This window comes from Lepidothrix coronata, unplaced genomic scaffold (genome assembly GCF_001604755.1).
Source record: "Lepidothrix coronata isolate B3197 unplaced genomic scaffold, Lepidothrix_coronata-1.0 Scaffold278, whole genome shotgun sequence".
NCBI classification, from domain to species: domain Eukaryota; kingdom Metazoa; phylum Chordata; class Aves; order Passeriformes; family Pipridae; genus Lepidothrix; species Lepidothrix coronata.
In genome coordinates, this window is record NW_016690458.1 from 728,077 (window position 1) to 743,385 (window position 15,309).

Genomic DNA, 15,309 nt, shown 5'->3' on the forward strand with positions numbered 1-15,309 from the left:
CAGCAAGTGAAAGCCGGAGGGGTGAGTGTGCAGGTTGTGGACTAAAGAGAGTGTACGTAGCATTCCTAATTGCAGACCAAAAAAACACCTTCACAAAGCAATGACAGGAAAACAAGATTTTACTGTCTGAGGGTTTAGAGAAGCGCTCTGAGTTTTCCCATCAGTTTTGTCCAGTTGCCATTCTTAGGGCAGCCAGTAGTCCCAGAAATGCTAGTCAGGAAAACCCAGTTGAGGATTTTAATTCTGTGAAAGAGTGCTTTATTGCTGCAGTAACCTTTGTCCTGGGTCTCAGGAGAGGACTGTGCTGCCTGTTACATGGTACAGCTGTCTTGGAGGAAGAACCAGTTGAAACCCAGCGTTTTGGAAGGCAGGAATGCTGGTGTTCAATGTACAGACCTGGCTCTGTGCTTTTCTTTCTGCTTCACGGCTAAAGTAAACATGGAAACCGAAGGGTAGGAGAATAGGAGAGCATTCCCAGGGTTCAAGTCAAAGTCAGCACTTGAGGTCATGAGCTAAGGATACATAGCTGTGAGGGTTCAACAGTGGAAGAGTGAGGAGAGCTACTCACTGAGTAACACTTCCCTTCTACTCCCTTCTTCTCTGTAGTCACAACACTTACATCTGGAAACCACGAGCTCCTGAGATACCCAACTAATGGACAGGAGGGTGGTGGATGCTAACAGTGGTGAAGGAAACACCAGCATTTGACTAAACATTTCCTTTTTTCTTAAGGGATCCCTTCCAGGCAGGTGGGAAGCCACAGCAGACCACAGCCTGGAGAAAGCCCTGCTTCAGGTGGAAGAGGAGCAGCAAAGGTACAAGGAAGAAGCATTTCTTCATACTTGGTATCCTGGATGCTCATGGCAGTGAGGGAAAAACCTGTCGGTGCTGCCTGGTGTCCCCAAGGGAAGCGGTTGGGCAAGCTGCTTTGGCAGGAGAAAGATCCACCATCTGTTTTCTGTGGTGCAGTAATAGTGCTGTGTGCTGAATGGCTCTGCTTTGAGTGGTGGTGGGGGGGTGTATTCTGGGTGAAAGGTCCCTTTCCAGCCTAAATTATTCTGTGGTTCAGTAGGTGAGTGGCTCAGACAGTGCTGGAGAAAGGTGATGCATCCAGTGACCATCAGCATGAAGGAGGGGGCGAGTTGTTAATTATGGGCATCATCAAGGATGAAGGGGAAAACAAAATCATAGGTGGAAATTAAAGGCTCAAAGCAAGGGAAAGCAAATGAGTTTTTCATCACAGATCTTAATCCTAGAAAGTGCTTTTACTGCCTCTCAGGCAGCAAAGTCAGTGTTGAGGGAGCTGGAAAATCACAGGGATGCTGGAGAGCAGTTGTTCAGTGACCTCATTGCTATTTCTCCCTTTCCAAGGTGTGAGAACCTGGCAGAAGTGAACACTCTCCTGCGGGAGCACCTTGATAAAGCCAGTGAGGTTAATTCAGCCCTCAGAGAAGATGTTGGAAAGCTGACGGTGGATTGGATGAGGGCCCGGGAGGAGCTGGAGTTGAAGGAGAGTGAGTGGCGCCATGAGCGTGAGGTAGGGATGGGCTGCAGGAATTCAGCCGTGCCGGGTCGGAACACGAATGCATTTTGTTCCTGGCATAGAGAACTTGCTATGTGGGGGTTGTGGCTCTGCTGAAGTGTACTGGAGGTTTTGGTGTCGGTAAGCGGGACAGGAGTGTGAGGGGGAGGAGTGACACCACTCTCTGGTGGGAGATGCCCACCTGCTGTGACTGTACTGCTGGGTCCTAAAGGCAAATGCTGGCTCTTGCTGGGCACTGTAGGGCAGTCACAGGAATGCTTCTCTTTGTAATAGTTCCTAAATCTTTGTCTCGAGCAGTGGAGACTGGAGAGCTCTGTGTGTGTTCAGATTCAAAGTGGCCAAACAGAGGAACAAGACAGGCCTCCCATACCTGTTGTAAGGCAACCTGACACAGGGCTTAGAGGGGCTTGTGTTTGTCTTCCTCCACAGAGGCTGAGACACCTCTGCAGGGTGAGGGGATGAATCATGATTAGTTTGCTTTGCTGCTATCCACTGCTGCAGGAGAAATGTGGGTGTTCCCTTCTTGGCAGGTCTGCTGTGTGCCTCTGTGGTACCTCTGCAGTCCTTAATGTCCCTGGTGCAGTAGTTCCTAAAGGGCACCTGGTGATGGTGGTTGTACTCCCCTATCTGAGAGATGTGTGCAGTGACAGTGAAGGCTGAATTGGCATTTCTTTCTGTCTTTGCATGTGTAGCTTTATGACAGCTACTTAAAGGGGGAACATAACCGTCTGCTCAGCCTGTGGCGTCAGGTGGTGACGTTCCGCCGTCATTTCCTGGAGATGAAGACTGCCACGGACCGGTGAGTGGAAGTTAAGGCAAGAGCTTCAGAAAATATATGGCTTGCCTTCACACCTGCTTTTTGAACCTCAGTGTTGCGTTAGTTACAGCAAAAGAGGGGATTTCTCCTACCTTTTTTTCTGTTGGCAGTTGGAAGCAATGCTTTGGGCTGTTTTCAGAAGCATTTTGTTTGCAGGTAAAGCTGAGGGGCTTGAGCACTGCAGAGGCCCTGAGCAGGTGACTTGGCTGTGGTGATGTGTGGGCACATGAACACAGGCACAGGCATGTGTGGACACCTGGGAATAGATTCACTGAAGCTGTGCAATGCTTCGGTGTATGGAGCAGTCCCTTGTAGAGAATGACAAAAACCTGCCTTAAAAATCTCACCAGGTTTCTTTTCCTGAGAGAAAGATCATTAATGCATACCTTTTTTCCCTTTTCATTTCCAATGTACATTTATTTTGATTGGTTTGTATCCACTTATTCATCTCCTAGTGTTGTTCAGAGAAAAAATAGCTTCTCTACACTGTTACTGCATTTATCCAATTTATTTTGCTTAGTTTGATACCTCTTTTTATGATTGATTTCTTGTTCTTGGGCTCACTGAGGTTCCTTTCTCACAGTTGCCTTCTATGCAAAAATAACAGCCATAATAATACCTTCTTCTGGTGTCAGCATGCAATTTCAAACTCTGGGTTACTATCAGCCATTTGTCTTATTTGGTTATAAGTCTTCCCTATTGTGTAAAGTCTGTCTGACCTGCTATTTAATGTTTATGTTATTTGTACTTTTATGTTAAAGCATTTTAGGCCAATTCTTACACCCCTTTCCTGAAGTGTTTATTATATAGGTATGATCATGAGCCTCTTAACAGTCCAAGGGGGGATGATAACAGCACTTAAGGCTGATTCCCTTGAATAAAAGCTGGGGACTTTGGTAAAATTCCTGGCACCTATTAAAGATAATCAAGAGTATGTTAATAAGATAGAGCAGGAGCAACAATAATAAGAGTAATTAGGGATTCTTGAGGCTTTCTGGCTGTGCCATATCTTTCTTCTTACATCTGAGGAGAAGACAAACTCCTCCCTCAACTACCCAGGAAAGTCTTTGTTCAGCTGTCAAGATGTGTCCTGGTCCCCAAGTGTCACATTAATGACTCTCCCCAGCAAAGAGGTCATCTTGCCTGCCAGCATTGCCTGTTGCATGATTACATGCTTCAGAAGTGAGTCAGCTGATAAAGGTGGTGGTGTGAACATTGGCTGTTTCTTGGTTCCTCTCCAGAGATTTGTCAGAGCTGAAGGCGGAACAAATGAGGCTTTGTGGATCTATCCTGGTGAACTGCTCCCACCTGAACTCCAGCGTGCGGCTCAGGGAGTCCATAGCTCTGGGTAAGCCTGTCCTGAAGGGTCAGGCAGACCAGCAAATGGAACAGAAAATAAACCACAAAACTCAGGAAGTCAGGTGGGACCTGGAGAAGAAGGAGCTTCAGGACAGGTAAAGGTGTTTGAAACTTTGCTATTACAACATTATCTTTTTGTTCACATTTAGAACACACCCATTGTGCACAGCCCTGTTTCTGTCCCCGGGCAAACTCTTGTCTTAAACAGAAAGGATAGAAAAAATCATCTGCTCAACAGAAACTTCTGAGTAAGACAAGAGTGGAAAAGAGATTGCCTCTTAGAGTGCTTTTGCTGTTAGCTGGTTCTTGGTGAAAAACTGAGACCAGTATAAAGAGAACTGTGTCCTTGTTGCTACTCTGGGCTGTGCTGAAGGAGTTGGGAGGAATTTGCCCAGGGCCATCACAAGCACTGTAGCACCTCTGTGCTGACAATTCCTTGCAAGACTGAGTGCAGAGGCCTTTGGGGCAAGAAGTGCCATTTTTCAAGATGAAGCCTATTAACCTGTAGAGATAAGCGCTGCCTTTGCTGTGTTTCCTGGGTTGAACTTTCTCTGCTATGCTTCCGGGAGCTGCTTTGCTCTTTAACAGGTGATGGTGTGCAAAGCTTTTGGAATGGCACATGGACCTTCTCTTCTCAGGGTGATGGAGCTCTCAGCCTTGCTTGTACAGTCTCAGAAGCAGAACGAGGAGAAGGAGAAGACCATGAAAACACTTAACGACACAGTGGAGATTCTAGTATGTTTTACCTTTACCTGGGAGATAGCCCAGTGTTTGCTCTCCAGCCTGAACACAGCTTCCTCAAGAGACAGAGCAGGAAAGATGCTCAGCATATGGGAACATCAGGCACCTGGCCAAACTATTCCTTCTGAGTTTGGCTGATGTGGAGTCAGTTCAGGTGCAGGCAGTGGCAGAGGAGCTGCAGACAGTTCAGGTATCTTCCTCTGAGGGGTCACACCAATGCTCTTCTGCCTGTGACTTTAAGTCTGTGGGGATCAGAGTTGCTTGGAGCTGACAGCTTAGCAGCAGTCTATAAAAACCAGCTGTTGGTCTTCCTCTTCCTTTTAGCAAAGAAGAAATGGAGTAGATATGGGCAGGAGTATACTGGAATCACTAGAGCTGAAACCTGAAACCCATTGGTGTGACAATGCTGCTGAGGATGGGAACACTGCAGATGGGAGCAGCTCTTCCCTGCCTACCCTTTTTTTATTCTGTTCTCAGGAATCAAGTTGGATAGAGAAAGAGTTTGAAGCTTCATTGACTAAAAGTGCCAAAGAAGAGAATCTTTTCCTCCAAAAGCTCATAAAAAATATCACTGAGGTGAGTACATAGTTGGTACAGTACCAGAGTTGGTACAGGGACCACATCCCTGTAAATTTTAAAGTACTTGAGGAAGACAACAGACTAGCCCAGGGACCAGAGACACATGTTGTGTACTGACTGTGTTAACTGGCATTGCCTCTTTGATTTTTAGACCACTTTTATGACATAGAACCTGTCCTAACTTGCAAGTTGCTGTCCTGTGACACTTCAGCTGAACCACTAGAAGTTTCAGTACCTTTGCCTTCACTGTCCCACTAAGGTCTCTTTTGGAATCTGCTTTGAGTGTGCTACTTGACATTTGTATTCCAGTGTTTCTTAGGTACTTTCTCCACCCTCTTTGAGCAATGACTGTTGCTCTTCAGATTTTTATAAAAGGTCACTGACTCAGTCAATGCACTTGCCAACTCTGCTCCTTCCCTCTATGTTCACTGACCATCATAATCTCCCCAGAATTGCAACTGTTCAGGGGTAACCTCAACTTATACCTAAAATTCCCTTGAGGGAGGAGAGTTTAATTATCAGCTCTTTTACACAGCTTCAAGGAAGTGAGCATTCAGGCAGCCTCCAGCCACTTTACACTTGTGAAGAGTATCTGTATTCAGAAATCCCTGGAGTACCTGTGGCCACAGGGACAAACTTGTTTGGACTGCAGAAATGAGACAATTGAGTTTTTAATGACTCCAGGGTGAAGTGAGGGGAAAAGGAGAATAAGATAAAGTAGAATGAGCAAAGACTAACAGCTTGGTGTGGGCTCTCAGGTGGTGTTAGACGACAGCAACAGCCTGGTCAGCATTATCTGCACTGACAGTTCGCATCATGCAGAGTCTGGGAACCTCTTCTCCGCTCCGAGATTGGTTGACACAGGGCATGCCTTTGGATTGGTTCTGGAAGCACTGGCAAGGATGCGAGGGGCAACACAGGTGAGCCCTTGTGCTTGTCTTGCCCACTGGCCACAGGCTCAGCTGCCGATGCCTCGCTCAGCTCGACACCCTTCCCATTCCCTCGGTCTGTCGAGCCACTTTCTTTCTCGCCTTCACGCTCGTGGTCCCACACTGCCTTGCTGGTCTCACCAGCTCTATGTTCTGCTTTTCTCTCTTTGATCCCCACACCCTCAGCACAGCTTTTTGCCTTCAGGGGAGCTGTCTGTGCTTGCTTCTCCCAGCTCTCTGGAGCCGTCTTCCCTGCTCCTTACTGCTTGTTTGTGCTCTTTCCCTGTCTGTTCCTGCAGGCTCTGAGAGAAGAGCTTTCTGCCAGGGAGGACTCAAACAATTTCCTGCTGCAGCAGCAGAGACAGCAGGAAGAGATGTGCAGGGAGGTGCAGCAAAAGCTTGAGAAATTGGAGGAGAAATGCAAGAGGTCCAGCAGCCACCAACAGCACCTGCAGTCCTTGGTAGAGGAACTCAGGAGGTGAGTGTTTCCTCCTCCTCCTCCTGCATTCAGAAGCAGTCTGTTTCCAGTTGTGGGAGTTCAGAGGTGTTCTGAGCAAAGAACTCACCTGTCCTTCCACATGTAGGCCTCAGTGTGGCACTTCAGCATCGTCCTGTCAGGGCTTTTCATGCTCTACAGTGACTCCCAAGGCTGTCTCTGAGATGGATGGTGATGTTGGAACACAAGATGCTTCCCTCTTGCCAAGCTGTCTCCCTGAATGCTGTTCTTTGGGTGCCCTTTCCCAGCCACTGTTTCTCACTGAAGGAAGGCAAAAGCCTGCCTTTCTTTCCCTCTTCAGGGGTTTCCTTGAGAGGGAAAGAGCGAGGTCTTCCTTAGCTTGCTACCCCCAGCTCCATCCTGGAGTGCCGAAAATGGGATCTGTGACTCTCCAGGCTTCTTTGTTCTTCTGACTGAGCCTTGTCTCTGCAGGGACTGTGCAAATCTTGAGAAAACTAGGGAAGAGCTACAGCAACAGCTGGGATTAATGGAGCAAGAAGCCTCTTGTCTGCGTCAGAGTAAAGCTGAGCTGCAGCTGAAGGAAGAGTCAGCCCAGGCAGAAAAGGCAGAGCAGCAGGAGAGGATGGAGAGAGCGCGGCGGGACCAGGAGCTCCTGTGAGTGTTCAGGCTTTCTCTGGGCAGGGGTAGGCAGTGCTGGGCTTGAAGAGGCTCAGCATAAAGGAACAAATGGTGCACAAATGCTCCTCGTTTGGATCACAGACTGTTTTTTGATAAAAGCCTTGCCTTTCCCTCCTCATAGAGTGAAGGACTTGGCTGCACTTGAGGGAAAACACTCATCATTGCAGAGGGAATTGTTAGTCATGAGACAGACACTGGAGAAATTGCAGCTTCAGAGGGATCTGCTAGAGCAAGAGAAGGATGAGCTTGTCATGGCTCTGGAAAAGGTATGGACACCTTATTCCTAGGCAGCACTTGTCAGGGGGACTTTTTCTCCCCAGATGCTGTTTCTGGCAGTTGAAGACAGGGACAATGTTGTTCTCCATGGAAAATGGTGGCCTGACCAGACTCATTGTTCGGGGTCATTGATCCCCATGAGCTCATTGGGAGCTCTGCCCTGGGAGTAAGTCAGAGACAGCCAGGGAGGTGGAGTTGCTGCCTGAAGTGTGGGATTTTGCTGCCTTTGTTGTTCCACTGTTCTTTTGCCCCTCCAGGCAGAGCAGTCAGTGGCAGAGCTGACAGGGGCTCAGAACAAGCTGAATGCTGAAAGAGCTGATCTCCGGGCTGCAGCAGCAAAGATGAGCAGCATCAATGAAGCTCTTGCACTGGACAAAGTGCAGCTGAACAAACACATGCTACAGGTGAGCAGAGTTACCAAAGACGTTGCCAGATGTTCATCTCCAGCTGCTGCTGCTTCTCAACCTTCTTGCCTGGGGACAGTCTGACCATGGCATTGTTCCTTTTGTGTCTGGGCCAAACTTCTTAGTAATTCTTACTGTACTTTATTTCCTCTGTGGTTCTCTGACTGTAGTTGGAGCAAGAGAAGGAAGTTCTGTCGGCTAAAGTGGATGAAATGGAGAGAGCAAAGGTCTCTGAGCAGGAGAAGCTGAACTTTTGTGAAAGAGCTAATGAAGAGCTCAGCACAGAGAAAGCCCAGCTGGAGCAGCTGCTGAAGGAAGCAGAGGAGCAACAGGAGGAGTTGCGGTTGGAACTGAGGGCATTGGGAGAGGAGAAGGCAGAAACCCAGGAGAAATTCTGTCAGGTGAGACCAAAAAGGTGGCATGTCCAGGTGGGCATTTAGCTGCTTGGCTGAGGGGAGCTGTACCTGTTAGATTCTGCAGTGGTTTGGTCAAGGGGACACATGGTAATGCTGGAGGTCACAAGGCTTTGTTTGCTCCTTTTTGGAAATGTGTGGATGGTTTGCAGAGCTGTTCTGCAGTTCTGAGTTGTCCTGTGCTTCTACGGAGTCTTTTAGCCCACCTGTCTCTGTTGGCCTCTTTTGTGGCTTTTGATAAACTGCAAAGAGACAATTGTGTTGCCCTTGAATCTGAGTGGGGCTACTGATCTCACATGTGGCAAAAGAAACAAACTGTGTAAGTCTGAACCTTGTTTTCTGAAGCAAAAAAAATGAGTTGCATGTTTCTGTTGATACTTTTTGTTGGTGAATCAGCAACTTTCAAAACTCGGTTTGTTTGAGCCTAGAGAGCAGGAAAAAGCTGCAGGTCTATGGCTGCTGTCCTGTACTGCTAAGAAAGGGAGTAACATCTTTAAATTCTTGACATTCTGTTTTAGGACATATGTGCAACTTGGTGGCTGAAAAGCTGCCTGGGGGAAAAGGTTTTGGGAGTGCTGGTGAACAGCAGTTGCACATGAGCTGTCAGTGTGCCCAGGTAGCCAAGAATGGCAAAGGCATCCTGGCTTGTATCAAAAGTAGCGTGTCAAACAGGACCAGGGCAGTGACCATCCCCCTGTGCTGGGCACTGATGAGGCCTCATCTCAAATCTTGGAGTCAATTTTGGGCCCTTCACAACAAGAAAGACATTGAGGAGCTGGAGCGTGTCCAGAGAAGGGAACGGAGCTGGGGAAGGGTTGGAGCATCAGGAGCAGCTGAGGGGCTCAACCTGGAGAAAAGGAGGCTCGGGGGAACCTTCTTGCTCTCTGCATCTCCCTGACAGGAGGGGGGAGCCAGGATGGGATCAGGCTCTGCTCTCAGAGAACAAGGGACAAGAGGAAATGGCCACAGGTTGTGCCAGGGGGAGGTTTAGATTGGGTATTATAGGATAACTGTGAGAAAATGGTTTGTTTCTTTTCTGTTAGTCACAATTTTGGAGGATGTGGTAGGTTTGGCAAATACACAGCAGAGGTTTTATACTGAAGAAAACAGCTCAAAAAGCACAGTTAATCTTAAGCTACATTAGACTACTTTGTGTAAGTAAATGGTATTGTTGGTGTGAACTGCTGTGCAGATAGAGTCTGCTTTGGCCACATCAGCCAGACTTGCATAAATCACTGAGTGACTGCTCCCCACAAGGGCCGTTTCCCTGCCAAGCATCCCCTCAGACATACAGCTGCTTTACACACTGAGGGAGGTGACACTTTCACGTGGGGGTTTTTTCCTAGAAGGAGAAACCCTGTGTATTTTCACTTGCTTCAGTGAGCAAAATTGCTTTTGCTCAGCCTTCCCTGAAAATTTCCCGCTCTGGAATGGATTGATGGAAATTTCGTTTGCAAAGTGGCAGTTCTGGAAGATGCAGTGTTTTTGCATGACAACAAATAGTTTGGAGTAGGGATGTTTGTTGTGAAGGAAGTGTCTGGTCCCAGGCAAACAAGAAGGGCCTGACACATCACTTCAAGTTGACGGTGCCAGTGCCTTTTGGCAGCCCAGGGTATCAGTGCTGCACACGGCAGATGCTCTGAAGCTTTGAGCCCAGAGTGCAGGAGCTCTTTGTCCTCTGGCTGGCTCCCAGGTGGCACTGGCTGGCTCTGCACAGGGCTCCTGAGGAAGGACTCGAGCTGTCGTGCGTCCACCTTCCAGATTTCCCACGAGAAGGAGTCGGCTGGCAGGGCTCTGGAGCAGCTGCGCCAGGAGTCCTTTCGCCAGGAGCAGGCGCTGGCCCAGGCGTGCAGGGAGAAGGAGTTGCTGGGCCGGGAGAAGGCTGCCCTGGAGGTGCGACTGGCAGCCACGGAGCGGGACCGACAGGGCATTTCTGAGCAGCTGGCAGAGGCCAGGTAAAGCAGGGGGGACACCCTGGGCAGGATGCGACTGAAGGGCTGTAATAATAAAGGTGGAAAGCACTCCAGAGGGGTTTATTGCATCCTCTGTGCTTTTCAGCTGTAGATTTGCTATTGAGGTCAAATTGGGCCAGGCCATAAGGAAAGCCTGGGCATTCCCTTGGAAGGCCCTGCTTTGCTATGGAAATGGCACAAATATGCCTTCTATATTCAAGTTTCCATGCCACCCATTTTCTGTACTCAGGTGTGGGGATCTTGAGCCACATTATTCTGGAATACTCCCTGTGGGTGTCAGAAGCAAGAAACTCCTTTTTCTGTCCATTTGCATCTTGTAGGTCAGTGAAGGAGACCCTGGAATCCAGCCTGTTTGCAGCTCAGCAGCAGGTATCTCAGCTGGAGATCACCAGGAGTCACCTGGAAGCTCAGCTGCACACAGTCATGCAGGCCAAGGAGGTGATCCAAGGTGGGAGCTTTGTGTGCTTTGTTTCTAGGCCCCGGCCTAGAGAAGCTGCTGTAAAGCCACCTCTGTCTGCAGGGCTTCTGAGGCACAGAGGGGCTGGAGGCAGGGCCCTCCTACACTGAAACTGAAAGGGCTGGAGGTCAGTAAAGACTCTGAATCTTGCCCTTGGTTGTGTTTGCAGGGGAAGTGAAGTGCCTCCAACGTGAGCTGGAAGCAGAGAGAGCCCTCGGGAAGCAGGAAAGGGAAGACATGGCCCAACAACTCTTGCAGGCAGAGCAGCAGTATCACGATACCCTCAGACTTGAGGAAACTGCTCATCAAGGGGAAATAAAGAAGCTCCTGCAAGACCTGGTAGGAGACAATACGCTTGTGAATTGTTCGGGCCAGCTCTGTGGGCTGGTTTAGCAGAATCGGAGCCTGAGCGTGGGAAATGGCAGCAATCACCTGCCGTGGGCTTCACACTGCTGGGCCAGGCAGCAGAGCCAGCAGCTGGGACTTGAAGGCAGTGGAAGACCCAAAGGATGATGCTGGGACAGTAAATGCAGCCACAGCTTCAGTGTGGGTGTCAGATGAGTTGCAGAGCAGGTTGGGAGGTCCCCACCCCAAGCGTGGCAGCCCAGGGCAGGATCAGACCCGACTGCCGCCTGCCATGGAGCAGATGCCAACAGTGCTGCCAGCTGCAGTCAAGGGAACTTGGTTCTTCTCTTTTTGCCCTTGCCCAGGGGACAGAGGGATCAGCTTTGGGCTTGAAGCATATGGAACAGGCCCCTTGTCCCTGGTCCTTCAGTCCTCGTGACTGGGCCATGGGCCCCCTCCTTGCCCTGCAGATCCTCTGCACCTGCTCATGGCTGGAAAGGGAGGGGAGGTCTGAGCAGAGAGACCCTGAGAGCAGAGAGAAAGCCTGAGGAGAGAGGTGCCAGGAATCAGGCAGCCAGCAGAGGGAGCATGGGGACGTGTCCTTGTCTTAGTGGTTGGACTAATTGCTCATAAAGATCTTTTGCATCAGAAAGGATTCCATGACTCCGTGATTCTTGCACCTGCTGACACTCCTGTCAAATTCCGTGGTAATAGTTCAGGATTTCTGGAGGGCAGAAAGCCACTCCTGTGCTCTGTTCAGGTTGGGGTTTGTGGGAGGGATAAGGCTTCACATTTTTCTGTGAAGAGCTTGGCTGGCACTTTATCTGGAAGACTTTTCCTCCCCTCATCAGGCAAGCGAACGAGAAGAGCACCATGCAGAGATGCAGAAGATGCTGAAGGAATGGGAAAAAGGGAAGGCAGAGACAGAAGAGGAGCATAAGAAGATTCTGTTTGAGATGAGACAGAAAGTTGCCACTCTGCAGGCTCAACAAGAAGAGGAACGAACGAGATTGGAAAATGCCAAGCAAGAGGTAAAGACTGTGAAAGGAGAATTGATGTGGTGTTTTTGCAAGGCTGGAGCTGTGGGAGATGGCAGGATGTCAGGCTGTGTGGAGCATGTCCTCCATGTCTTCTACATTGCATTTGGAGGGGTGAAAGGTGAAGGGCTATCTTCAGGATTAGGAATGAGACCTCTCATAGAAAGCCAGGCAGAAACGTCACCTTTCAGATGAGATTTTTGTGCTGCTGTTGTGTTCCGTTTTTTCTAAGACTCACCTCAGAGTTTCTTCACTAACAGTCTCCTTGGGATGTTTTCTAATATGTGGTTATAGCCAAACTGATTTTGTGGGACTGAATCCCCAGGAGGATGGATGGGAGTTTTCTTTTGTGGGAATGGGGAGGGCACAGCAGGAATGATGACTAGAGAAAAATCTTTTTAAAGCCTTCTCTGGAATATTTCTGAACAGTAACCCAGAGATGTCTTCTGGGCTGTGCTTTAAGTCACTTTCTCTGAAGCATTTTGATCTCTGTGCCAAAGCAACCCTGTCATACACTGAGAGTCTCCCTTGTGTCCTCCCCAGAGTGCTCTTCATGCCGACTGCCTGGGGACAGCAGTACCCCCAGCTGTGTCTGCAGGTATTGAAAGGCCAGAGCAGTGCTCAGGGATGACACTGTGTCCCTGGAATGTCAGTACTTTCCAAAGGCAGCTAAAGAACTTGAAACTGAAGTAATTTTCACCAACCTCCTACTTAGAACACACGGGTTTCCTGAGGGAGCTGCTCCCTTCAGCCCTCAGCAGCTTTGCGTTTGCTCTGCTGCTCACGAGGTGCAGCAGTCGTTGTTGAAAGACAAAGCAGACAGGGCAGAGGAGGAGGGACACCCTCAGCAGCACAGCCAGACAGCAGGGAAATGCCACCCTTCCCTGGGAGATGACTGACAGTCTGTTGGGGCTTCAGGCATGGATGGGCCACATTTGTGGTGCCAGTCTCCCTTGGGAAGCTGTGTCCCCGTGGGCAGATAAGGACCCAGGAGAGCAGCAGCACAGTGCTCTGAGAAGGCGTGAGCCCATCAGTCCTTGTGTCCTGACACACACGTGTTGTATGGAGGTGTGAACCCATCTGCTCTTTGTTTCTGTGCAGGTCCTGCTGGAAAAGCAGAACGAGAAGAGTGTTTTATTAGAGACACTGCTCCAAACTCAGGGAGAGCTAAGCCAAGCCTGCCAGCAGGTCCAGCAGCTGAGGCAGGAGATGCAAGAACAGCAAGAGAAGGGGCAGGTAAGTCTGAGTAGCCAGGGAACAGAGTGAAGGGCAGTACCAAGGCCATAAAATGCAGGTCCTGGGACTGAGGAGGCAAGGACTAGTGCAGGCACTGAAAGCACAGAGCCTGGTGAGCTCCAGAGCTCAACCCCAGGAAGGAAGGGTTGCAATGGAAGTGGAGCTGGGTAGAGAAGCCATAAGAAGTGGCTGAATAAATGGGATTTTGAGACAGAAAGGAGAAAAAGCTGAGCCTGAAGGAAGGTCCCAGGAACTTGCTCTGTGTTTGTGTTTCCAGATCATCAAGGCAAAGCTGCAAGCAGAGCTGCAGGAAGCTCAGAGGGAACTTCATGCAGCAGAGAAGAGGCACAAAGAAGAACTTGAACGCATCCAAGAGGAAATGAATCTCCTCCTTGAGCAGAGGGAGGATCTACAAAAGCAGGTGTGTTAAACAGCAGCAGCTGCCCCACAGTCATGCAACAGGTGGTCTGTGCCCTTGTTGCCTTTCCCTTGCAGAGCAGCAGCTGGTGGGCTGATCCCTCTGCCTGCCTCATTCTCTGGGCTCCACAGCAACTGCTCTGGAGGACACGTCCTGGTCTGCTGAATCTCAGCTGCTGCCCTGGACAGCTGGGCTAGTCCTTTGGCCTGTTGGGCAGCAGTCACCAGCAGGGATTTCTGCTGGCCTCTTACTGCTGGCCTTGCTTTTTGCACTGGTTTCTCAGATGCCTTTGGTGACCCCCTGAGATTCTGAAACAAGTCGTCCATATCCTTTGGGAATCTGATCCCATTGGGAGAGGGTGGAACTGAAAGTTGTCCTTTGCCTTTCCTCCCAGTGTGTGATGTGGCTGACAGCAACAAGCTGTAGTCTCTGACTGCTTTTTCTTTCGACTTGAGGTGGGACACTGGACATCTCAGCTTGCAGCCTGCAGAGAGTCCCACAAAGCCATTGCCCACAAAGCTCAGCAAGATGTGAGCGAGGCCCAGGAACTCTCAAAGCAGAAGATGCTGGAGGTTGAGAAGCTCCAGAAGATCCTGGAGGAGGCTGAACAGGAGAAGAAGGAGCAGAAAGTTTGTCTGCAAAACTTGGAGAGTGAAAGGAGGCTTTGGGAAGAAACAGAGCGGCAAAACTCAGAATTTCAGGCTTCGGTGAAGGCCCTAGAGAGGGAAAAAGCCAGGTAAATGAAAGCCTGTGGGACCGTGCTTTCTGTGTCATGGGTGACCTCTTTCCAATCTTTGCATCTGCAGGTGGTTCTGGAAGCATTTCCTAAATGTCAGAGTTCTGAACTATCCATGCAGATGTGTTTCATTCTCTTGATTTTGTGTTGCATTTTCTTTTAATCCTTCAGTTAGTTTTTTCTGAAGACAAAGGCTTTTGGAGTAGCTTTTCCCCTATAAGGGAGTGTTCTGTTGTCAGGTAGGGGGGTTAGCACTGGACAAGGTGTAATGAGCTGGATACATCCATCAGCTCCACCTTGGGTCCAGGAACTTGAAACCTTTGGGATCAGTATCACCAGGCATCCTGATCCCTGTGGTTGGCAGAAGCCATCTTAAGGCTGTGATTTTTGATCTGAGCAAGATTAACAGAATCACGGAATGTGAAGTTTGGAAGGGACCACAGTGGGGCCTCTGGTCCCACCTCCCTGCTCAAGCATGTGGCACAGGATTGTGTCTAGACAGTTCTGGAATATCTCCAGTGGGGGAGACAACACACCTCTTTGGTCTCTGTTCAGAGCTCAGTCACTGCACAGCAAAGAGGTTCTTCCCTGTGTTCAGATGGACCTTCCTGGGCATCAGTTCCTGCCCGTTCCTCCTGTGCCATTGCTGGACCCCCCGAGCAGAGCCTGGGCCATCCTCTGCCCCCTCCTGCAGCCCCTGACACACCCTGGGGAGGGCCCCTCTCAGTGTCTGCTCTGGAGGCTGAACAGCCCCAGCTCTCTCAGCCTTCCCTGCTCCCAGAGATGCTCCATCCCTTCGGCATCTCCACAGCCTGTGCTGGACCCGCTCCAGGAGCTCCGTGTGTGTCCTGTGCTGAGGAGCCAGAGCTGGACACAGCCCCCCAGATGTGCCTCCCAGGGCTGAGGAGAGG

The 15,309-nt window shown here is 49.7% G+C and overlaps 1 protein-coding gene across 7 annotated transcripts in view; it reads left to right on the forward strand.

Moving 5' to 3' along the window:
- Positions 1–13: 13 nt before the first annotated feature.
- CEP250 (centrosomal protein 250) overlaps positions 14–15,309 on the forward strand; it is a 24,405-nt gene continuing 9,109 nt past the window's right edge. Inside the window, exons 1-20 of one of the 7 annotated variants that reach the window (XM_017836497.1) lie at positions 14–21; positions 733–942; positions 1,372–1,537; positions 2,236–2,342; positions 3,602–3,814; positions 4,358–4,454; positions 4,938–5,036; positions 5,798–5,959; positions 6,268–6,446; positions 6,897–7,079; positions 7,225–7,369; positions 7,637–7,783; positions 7,954–8,184; positions 9,958–10,151; positions 10,490–10,617; positions 10,796–10,965; positions 11,823–12,002; positions 13,110–13,244; positions 13,522–13,665; positions 14,118–14,398. In XM_017836497.1, coding sequence (XP_017691986.1) covers positions 1,481–1,537; positions 2,236–2,342; positions 3,602–3,814; positions 4,358–4,454; positions 4,938–5,036; positions 5,798–5,959; positions 6,268–6,446; positions 6,897–7,079; positions 7,225–7,369; positions 7,637–7,783; positions 7,954–8,184; positions 9,958–10,151; positions 10,490–10,617; positions 10,796–10,965; positions 11,823–12,002; positions 13,110–13,244; positions 13,522–13,665; positions 14,118–14,398 — 2,852 coding nt within the window. In that variant the 5' untranslated portion in view covers positions 14–21; positions 733–942; positions 1,372–1,480. Of the gene's footprint in view, positions 22–732; positions 943–1,371; positions 1,538–2,235; positions 2,343–3,601; positions 3,815–4,307; positions 4,455–4,508; positions 4,651–4,937; positions 5,037–5,797; positions 5,960–6,267; positions 6,447–6,896; positions 7,080–7,224; positions 7,370–7,636; positions 7,784–7,953; positions 8,185–9,957; positions 10,152–10,489; positions 10,618–10,795; positions 10,966–11,822; positions 12,003–13,109; positions 13,245–13,521; positions 13,666–14,117; positions 14,399–15,309 lie in introns of those variants that run through there. The other 6 variants (XM_017836495.1, XM_017836493.1, XM_017836494.1 and 3 more) reach the window with 6 other exon arrangements.